Source organism: Ptychodera flava, chromosome 9 (assembly GCF_041260155.1).
Source record: "Ptychodera flava strain L36383 chromosome 9, AS_Pfla_20210202, whole genome shotgun sequence".
Taxonomy (NCBI): domain Eukaryota; kingdom Metazoa; phylum Hemichordata; class Enteropneusta; family Ptychoderidae; genus Ptychodera; species Ptychodera flava.
This window is the reverse complement of record NC_091936.1, coordinates 39176710-39186667: the sequence shown is the minus strand read 5'-3', so window position 1 is coordinate 39186667 and position 9958 is coordinate 39176710. Positions and strand designations below refer to the sequence as shown.

Below are 9958 nucleotides of genomic sequence, written 5' to 3'. Positions count from 1 at the left end.
TCCTTCACGAACAACGGATCGTTGAAGTGCATTTTCTTTGACATCGCCGGATAGTTCAGGGATGGACAATTAGATCTTGGGAGGGGGTGGTAAAAAACAAAAAACTTCAAAGCATAAAATTAGCGGAAACAATCTTCAGACTAGTTTGCAAGATAAAAACAATAAAATAACAACGCAAAAAATGATAAATCTAACGGTTTACTTAGAAAAAAATTAGCACACCGTGGCTCACTTGGAAAAAAAATTCACATTTGTAAAAAATATTCGCAATCTGATCGTGACCACCCCCACCAAAGATTTATTATGCTCCGTCCCTCAAGGGATACAGTCGTCGGAACTGCCCACGAAGGTCGTATGGGACCCATACGACCAATGTAAACACTGTTTTCAAGGTATGATGGTAATTGATGAAAGTTAAAACATGTCTGTCATAATCTAGATCGTATAATTTAAATGTTGCAACTATGATGATGTGCATCTAGATATCGTGCACGAAATACATTGTTTTTAAACAAGTTGAACTTGACACATATGGCCTGTATGTGTATTTTATGATCAAATGATAATTGTTATGATTATTGTCATCTAGAATAACCATTTATATCTAATCTTAGTCTTCACCATTAGCCACAATATTGATTTTTTGTCTCCAAACGTAGGCAACCTGGACCAAAAATGCTTGTGAAAAGTTTACTCTGTACACTTTATTACCTAGAAAAGATTTTTTTTGTTTTGATAGGATGAGTTCAGCAGAGATCAGGTCTATGATTAAACTGGCCATGGAAAACAAAGACTACAAGAAAGTATATGAACTTCTAGAGGTAAGAAATACTAGAAATGTGAATTGAATTAGTTCAACCTCTGTATGTTTAATTCTTTTTGAAAACAAACATCAGGTTCACTGACCCAAAGCAAATTTCTTTGTAGGAGTCATACTTGCAGTTTAGTAGCAGGGGTTTTAAAGGTGCCTTTTATCATACCAGAAATGCTCTTTAAAGAGAATGTCCAATTAAGTGAGGTAGATATACATCTCACTTTATGCATCTTCACAAAGACACTGAAGATCCAGGAAGTGAACTTCATAATTTGAGCTCTGCTTCTTTATCTTCAATCAGTCAGCTTGTAAACACATTTGTCATCTACAGATTTTTCATTGTGTAAATGGGACATTAAGGGATGTCTTTCAGACTAAGGCTGATAAAATTTACAGGTTTCTTTGCTCTGGTTATCTTCTGAAAGTTATGCAGTGACATAGTCTTTAATTCATTTCCGTTTTTTAGTTCAGAAGATTCAATTACTGACATACAAATTGCAAAATCAGGAATGTTTTGATGCAGCAGTAATTTACTTTTTGATGTAGTAGTGGCTCACTGTTTTATTTGATATTTCATTTTTTCCAAACAAATGTTAAAACAGGCTGACAGAGCTAGTGTAAATCACAGTGCATGAGAATGAGTAAACAAAACATGATTTTGGTACATTTAAAAGTTGAATTTTCTTTCCAAAAGACAAGCCCATGGGTTGGGGTTATTCTGGGTATCGAAAACTAATAATCTCAACCCAACATTCTAAGCAGAGAATCAGACATGTTACAGCTTACATATGTCATGTGATATTACAGAACTAAACCTTGTCTTCTATTATCAAGTTTTGTTCCTGTCAACATGCTAACTTCCATTGGTCCACATCATACCATTTCAAAAATTCAGTCAACCTGTCGACTTAACTTTGTCAAAGGCCACAGAGAAAAATATCAGGATAAAAAGAAGAAACTTTGCTCTTCACTATTTGAAACAACACAAAAGAAATTGTTTCACAACATTTATTTCTTGCCCAGCAAAGTCACAAATATAATCATAGGCCACCCATTGTGAACTAAAAGGTTTTGCTGAATGTTCCAAGGCAAATGCTGAACATATCATTTTGAGTAACTTCTCATTTGCATGATAATACTACCATTGTTTCTGAGGAGTGTCACCAAACACAGCACAGCCAATGCTGTGCACCCGACTGACCCCACATAGATAATGCCTATATGAATTTTTTAGCAGTTTTTAATATTTAATAGTGTTTCAAAAACCCATGTCTCGTGGCCCATTCATTGTCTGCATCACGTCTCATCTGTGGAGTTGAACAAACAGTTTTTTAGAATTATTCCTGTTTACTATCCCCAATTTCCCGGTAGATGGGAATCTAGGGTGTACAAAAAGGGATAACATTCAGAGATTGTCACACCAGGATATATCCCTGCTCTCCCTCTCCCTATCAACAAAACTCCCAATGCCCTCTCCCCTCTACAGAAGACCTCTCCCACATTCCTCTTCTCTATCAGCAAACTCTACAAACCTCCCCATTTGAAATGAGGAAAAATTGTTACCCAAACAATCTACATCTGTTGATATAGAAAAAAAAAACTTGCCTGTCCGAAAGAGATCACTTACAAATAAATTATGTTAGCTGTCCCTGGAGGACATTGCCTTCAGTTCTAGTTCAGTGTTTGTTCTTTTATCAATATTAGAAATGCATGGACGGGAAGTGCCACATAAAGAGAAACTTCAGAAAATTAAGATATTTAATTTCAGACAAATTTAGCCAATAACTCATGACTAAACTCGCTTAAATAAGCATTTACTGATGTTATAGGTCAAATTCAAGTATTCCATTGGAGCACAAATTAGAGGCTTGAGCAGATATTTACATTCCATAAGCTAGTGTCTTATCCCTGTGCACAAATAAATGTCACAAATTCATCAGTTTGAATAAAATATATTACTTGTGATCATAGCAGAGAATTCGAAGAAAATTTGAAGAAATTTTTGGATTGGCACACCAAGAAAATCAAGGTATCTTACAAGTATCAATCACATCAATCACGTCATGTCCATCCAAGCACTGCAGATAAACCACATCTGTGAGTGCCATACCGAACCCAAACGCATGATCTGTAGAGCTGTGTATCAAATAGTGACAATGTTCTGGGTTCTGTGCAACCTTCACTTGGTCACATGATGTGAAATCAGTTGTAGTCCTACTACGCATACTTAAACTGATAAGTCTTGTCTGGCACAGTCCACTGTGTATGACAAATGACAAAATGGACACTTTACAAAGTAAGGCAATCGTGTATTGTTACCTCAAATTATTGGATAATGATTATTTCTAAAGGTGGTAATGGCACCTTTTCATGCCTATTTGCTGATTATTTACGCATCGTAACTTTTGGGATACTAGACCAGTTGATTCCCACATCAAAGAAGAGCATTAATTCAAAGTATGGATGGCAGAGTAAACAAATTTTATTTTAACTCATCCTTGTCAACTTAGAAGTTACAGCTTTCCCTCCACATATACCATGTCAAGTACACATCAGATTTTTGTTTTTAAACTACAGAAATAGAATCATACTTTTTAAGACACACTCAAAGAAAAGAAGCTGCTGCTTGGAATGGAATTAGTAAACTGCAAGGCATGATATTCACCAAGTTGCAAACTTGTGAATAAATATTTTAAAAGGTTAAAGAAATTTAATGTTGGTGATTGTGTATTGTAAACGCCAAGCCATGTCTAGACTAGCAGAGAGTAATAACACCAGTCACTATTGTGGTTGCAAGTAGTGTAAGAGATTTTGTCCTTGAAAGAATTATTGGTGTGTAATTCCAATCTATATACTTGGTCTTACAATGCAAAAACTATCCAGTCCCTTTCACAATCCTTTAATACTGATACCTGTCTGATCCTTCTTATCATAAATTATGCAAACTTAGAAGACGTTAAGATTTTTTAGCACTGTTTGGTTTCGGTAGACAGAGTGTACTTCCAGCTTTTCTGTCATTGCTACATGTGTATAGCTTTCTTTGAATATTAAATTGATTCAGACAGCCAGTCTGTTCTTTTGAGAGACATCAGACACTGATCACACATGGTCAAACCTGTCTCCTTTGATTAAAAAAAGTGAATACAGTGTTTGAAAAACAATACCTGTCATATAGTTTGTAAACCATTCAGGACAACTTTATAACAAAGAAAGTAACAAAAGATGTATTGTAACCAGATAAATCAACAATGCATGTGGACACCAAGTGAAATGCAGTCGAACTGTCTTCATTAATAATGCATGATGACATATTGATGGTTATTGATCGTCAGCATTGTTTGTTTGTTAGTGGTGCCTTTTCTAAATCAGGTGCCTTTATATTTTGTAGCAGACCGTGTCCTCTTGATGCATCCCTTTGTCCATGTCGAAACCACAAAAATACTGTTTTGCTTTCTCAAAGATTTCTTCCCAGGTGCCCGAAAATAAACAGCAAATATGTTTTCACTTTCCTTTTACAGCCATTGTATTCACAGCCTAAGAATAATGAGCTCAAACAAATTGCAATCTGCAACAGTTGTGAAAATACATTTTGGAAGGATTAACATGGCATATATAGAACGAGAGTATACAGTCTAAATTTTTACCGCAGGTGTTGTACATGCATATTTTAACAGTTTCATTAAATCGGGCTCTATTGTGACTGTATTACCTACAGACCTACCCATATGATGACGGTGAAGATCTTGTTTCATTGTGGGATGAAGCGCATTACCTGGAGAAGTTTAACAGGGACCACAAACCACTAACCCCTTTGATTAAATTCAGAGTTCGCCAAAGGTACAATAGAAGTTTCTCATATCCATGTAAACAGCAATTTTGGCGTGCCAATACTCTTATTCCAGCTGTATTGATCAGTTTGTCTCTGAAAGTATTGAACAAGCTGCATGCTTTACAAATTTCTCAAAGACAAAAGATGACACAGTGAGGACATCAGAGGTAATCTTAAGTCATCAAATTTTTAGACTGCTCTCTATTTCATTGATAATCATAATTACGGTTGAATGTACCTCTAGGACAGGCATTCAGACTCAAACTTTAACATTGTTCTTTTGGGCTACCACTTGTGGAGGCTCATTTTAAAGTGTATGTATAAGTACATTAACTTTCCACCAGTTTAGTTTTATGAAAATCAGGAATTTTGTTTTCCCTCATAGAGATACATAGGGGTGGTGGTGACCATTTTGAATTCAAAGTATTGGTATTTTTAAACATTGTTTAATTTGTTGCTTTAGTGCCAAACTTTGTACCAGGACCCCTGATTTGTATTCTTGATTTTGAAAGAGACTAGCTAAAAGTTTGCTCATGAGGAAAGTTAGAGCAAAGTTTACATCTTTCATTTTCAAGGCTCAAACTACCATATCTTAGATTCATGTATTTCTCTGGTCTCTAAAGGTTTCCGCCGCCCAGGAGTATCTTGCCTTCTGGACAGCGTCAGGTGAACACTCTACCAAACTATGCCAGGCAAATCTTGGAATGCTGGTATGCAGAGCACAAGCAACATCCATACCCAAGCCCGGAGCAGAAGGTGGAACTATCCAGAAGAACTGGATTGACCCTGACACAGGTGAGGACATGGTTTGCAAATATGAGAAGACGTGTGAAGAAGAGGGAAAATGCCACCGGAAAGTCATCGATGTCACACAAGCAATTTAGAAAGTACAAAAAGGGTTCAAGTTCTGGTAAGAAGAGGAAACACACAGTGATTAAAGAGGTGCCAACACCGGGGATGTGCATCAATGATGGCTCTCAGGCACCAGGAGTAGAAAAGCTACAAGTCTCCTTAAATGTAGGAGGCCAGCAGCTAAATAGACAAAGACAACCCTCTGCATTTCAGCCAGTGCTACCTTCAAAGGCAAAAGATGAAAAACTTGTCGCCATAGAAAATGCTGAAGACAGATCACTGAATTCCAGTACCTGCAGTCAGCCATATCAGGACTATTGGCGACACTTCCAAAGCCTGCCTCAGCTCAGTGGAAGGGAATATGACACCTACCTGAACTTTCAACGCTATCAAGAGTATGAGTTAACCACTATACCTGGGTCCTACAACCCACTTCGTGGCAGTTACACCTTTCAACCATGGCCGTTAACCAGCAGCAATAGTGGATATGAGCAGTACTACCCACTATCCCCAATCTACAACATGTCACCTGTTTTTACCAGCCAGAGAGTAGCAATCGCTTCAGCGCCTCCAGTCAAACGTCCATCTGACAAAGTGACCCACCCTTTCTCAGATAACGTCCTTGCCAGTATCAAGGCAGATGATTCTTCATGTCCAGCATCCCCAGAGATGACTCCAACCATTGTCAACCTTGATAAAAAGGCCAAACAGTATGAATTGACATACACAAGTCCCCTACCAGGAGCATTGCCACCATCAGATTTGCTAAGCTCAGTACCTCATTCACTTGTTGAAGCTTCCAAAGGTTAGTGATCAATCACATCATCTGATTATGTCCCATTGGTTTAAGTGAAGTCATATCAAGCCTACTTGCTAAATTGTTTTTAAAGGGCCAGTAGCTGTAAATTTGAAGGTTTTTTCACCATTTTTTTTAATGTCAACTTCAGTTTCTTCCTCTTCTGCCTAAAGCATGTTTCAGAATCACAGTATTCAGCTTATCAACCAACCAGTATATATGTAGACTGCAATGTTATTTCTGACAAGCTTATTTTGGTCCAGACTAGAATTCAAATGTTAACAATAACATCGCATTCCTGCACAAATAGCCATTTTGTTGACAAGCTAAGTAGTTGGTGTTTTAACATACTCAGGGGAGTACGATAGAAAACAAGCTTACAATTGATATACAAAACAAAAGTGAAAAAAAAATCATCAAAATTTACATCTACTGGCCCTTTTACATGAGAGAATGGGTAACAGTGTCAATCCAGCCTATTAAATTTGTTTCAGAACTTGGAAACTTGTATCTTGAGATACGGAAACAGGGTGCAGTTCAGACACAGATGTAATAATAATAATATTTTATTGCTTGCTTGTAAATATAGGATTTACATCACATTTGTGGCAATAAAAGTGTGATACAAAAATAAGTTCAAACTTTTCTCCAATAAAGATAAAGAAATATAGTATAATAATAGTAGTTAATAATAATGTAAGTAGGTATTTCTTTGTTTATATAAAGTAAAAGTATCATCTGCACATTGTTCATTAAAAGACAACTCTTGTTTTGTTAGTAGAGAAATAAGCTGATTTTCAGATGCATTGAGTCTAAAAAGTCTACTCTTTGCAATGCTAATCCTTTTCTTAACATATTGTATTGCACGCAAAGAACATGAAATTTTCACCATCATGTATCAAAATTTGTATTTTTTCAAAGAGTTTATGGCAGCCTCTTTTATATAATTCAATTTTCAAATCCAAAAAACTTGCATTCTCATCACAAAGTTTTATTCTTGAGGAGATCAGTATAGTATAAGCAACAGTATAAAACTTTTATTTCAAGGAATGCAATATTACGGTAAAGACAGTCAATATAGAATTGGTATGGTCCTCTTTGTACCTATATTTAAAAATATGTTAAATTTCTTTTCACCTCAACTAACTTACTGTGTTATGTGTAATTATTTATGAAAGACAAATAAAAAAAAACATCTATTTTATCATTTCTACCACTAGGGTCTGACAATGATGAGGAAATGATAAGTCTTGATAGAGCAGCATGTTCATCTGACACAAACTTAAATGAAAAAAAATCCAAGACAGACAAACCAAAATCAGCCCGACAACTGATTTTCAAGTGAGTTAATACAGCAATCAAATGGCTTGTTTCTCATTGATTTTCCTATTTTCCTCTGTTTGCATGGAAATCATTCCCTTTGGAGCTAAATTATTCAATATGTTGAATGAATCAATTTACAAAATCTGTTGTTGATACATTCATATTATAGAGTGAAATGGTTTCTGTATTCTTTTATGAACTGAATGTGAATATTCAGTTGTAAACCATATTCAAATTTTGCATCAATTTTCAGCAACACCAAATTAGGTCAGGAGCCAGACACCGATGGAGATATTTGGAGAACGAAGAAGCACAGCGATATGGAATCCCTGGAAGCAGCTAGAATCCTGATAACACTACCAGGACGATGTATTCAGTCTGTAGGAGGGATTAGAGTAACAAAATAATCATGTTGTGATGCTGACTAAAGTGACTCACCTGCTTTGAAGCTGTTGAACATCCATGTGATCAGTTCATAACTGTCAGTTTTTCCGTACTTCACATAACACCTGTTATTTCATGTATACTTCAATGTTTTGATACTTTAGAGCTAAATTTTCACAAAAGGCATGTAGTTAGCTTTGGACTTCTGATATACTGTTGTTCGTCTTTTATACAGCCTTGAATTCAAAACATGGTTGCTGAGCCTCCCTCTAGTGGCCACGTTTAGAAATGCATTGTTTTTATGTGTGTGCACTGTTTGTGGAATATGATTCCAGAAATTAACAGAATTGCAAAAATATTGAACAATAGTTACTTACAAGTGTTTGTGAATGCAAATTTATTCGTTATTGACTCTAGCTACCATGTACCAGCATAGTAATGATTCATCCGGCAAAATGTTACTGGGCAGGACTTCCTTGAGGCCCCTATCCTGATATCAATGAAATCTGGAGATTGTCCTTGCAGGAAAAACATCAATTCAGACCTTCAAGGGGATTTAGAATTGGGGTATAGCTGGTGTAAGGGTTGATGAAAATTGAAATGCAGTGTGACCTACAAAAATATAAAAATCTGAGAAATTTTGGAAGGGGCCTTTAAGGAAATATTTCCATTTTTACTGCAATGGGTTTTTGCATGAAATGTTAAAGATTACAGTCTCATTAATGAAATCTTGCTGAAATTTTAGGTATGAACAAAATCAAATTGAAAGTTCAGAAACAGATTTGTTGTTACAAAGTGCTGAAGTTTGTTCCATGGACTAAAGATGTACTCCTTGACCAATTTTTCAATTGCTCAATAAATTGTACAAGAACACATTTTTGATACCTTCTTGTTGTTTGCTTGTTGTGAAAATTGTGTATTATGCTGCAACTTGTTCAAAGGATTGCTAAATAAATTGTTCTTTCACAAAATGAAATAATTTTCCATTGTGGGTTTTCCTTCTCTCAAGTATTCCATGACTTCCATAACCATCACAGAAAACATCAATTTGACTTTGTTACGTAAGTAAAATGATTTTTTAGGTGGTACATTTTTTAAAAGTGAAATCATCTGCTATCAGTTCCAAATAGGTGTGTTCATGGAAAAGCAGCCTAGGAATCAGATTTCAAAATGACAATCTGTTGCACTGTCTGAAGTTTATACACATTGTTATGGTGTGCTTTAAGTAGCTTTTTATCTTGAATTCACAAGTGTTGAATACTTTCAAGCTTTATATTTGATTTGTTCAATTGCAGCAGTAGTAGATCATGGCTGTAGTCAGAATGGACGGAAAACAACCAAACTTTTCTTGCATTCTTTTTTCTGTTTCTTTGAAGTGTAGCAAATCATGGCTGATTTTCTTACACCTGGTAGTTGACACAAAATTACTTCAAAGACACCTGCTTTCTATCCACCTCCATCGCACAAAGCTGACGTACCGAGTGCAAAAACTGGTTAGTTTGTCAGTTTCTGAGTAGCATCAAAACTATAGCACTTAGGTTGGCTGAGTGTCTATTTGCAGTCAGAATTGTCCACATCACCTTTTTACAATACAAAGCTCTCTGTTTCGTCACAATACTTCATTTTTTTGTGGGCATTGTGCAATCATAATCAAGTATGCTGTACTGTTGGCAGGAAATCAGTCCGTTTTACTCCACCCCTCCAGCGGAGCAGGTTATTTGGAAGAATGCAAATATTCTTGTTGATAACAAATCTGTTTTTCATCCATATTTGCACAAAAAGGTATTATTTATTTATCTGATATTTTTGGGAACAATTCTAAATTCAAAAATCAATATTATCTTAAAGCTCTTGGATGTAATTTAAACTATTTTATGTTTTGGTGGGGTATTAATGTTGCTTTATATTTTGTTGTACATGCCACAGTCACCTGTGGTCTATTCCGCTCCGCGTCTATGCG

General features: G+C 35.9%; 1 protein-coding gene across 1 annotated transcript; it reads left to right on the top strand.

Moving 5' to 3' along the window:
- Positions 1–696: 696 nt before the first annotated feature.
- LOC139141310 (uncharacterized) lies at positions 697–8866 on the top strand. Its single transcript, XM_070710936.1, has 5 exons — positions 697–821; positions 4530–4651; positions 5267–6300; positions 7512–7632; positions 7868–8866. Exons 1-5 carry the CDS (start codon positions 741–743, stop codon positions 8019–8021), a joined length of 1512 nt encoding a protein of 503 aa, XP_070567037.1. The 5' UTR covers positions 697–740; the 3' UTR covers positions 8022–8866.
- Positions 8867–9958: the final 1092 nt, after the last annotated feature.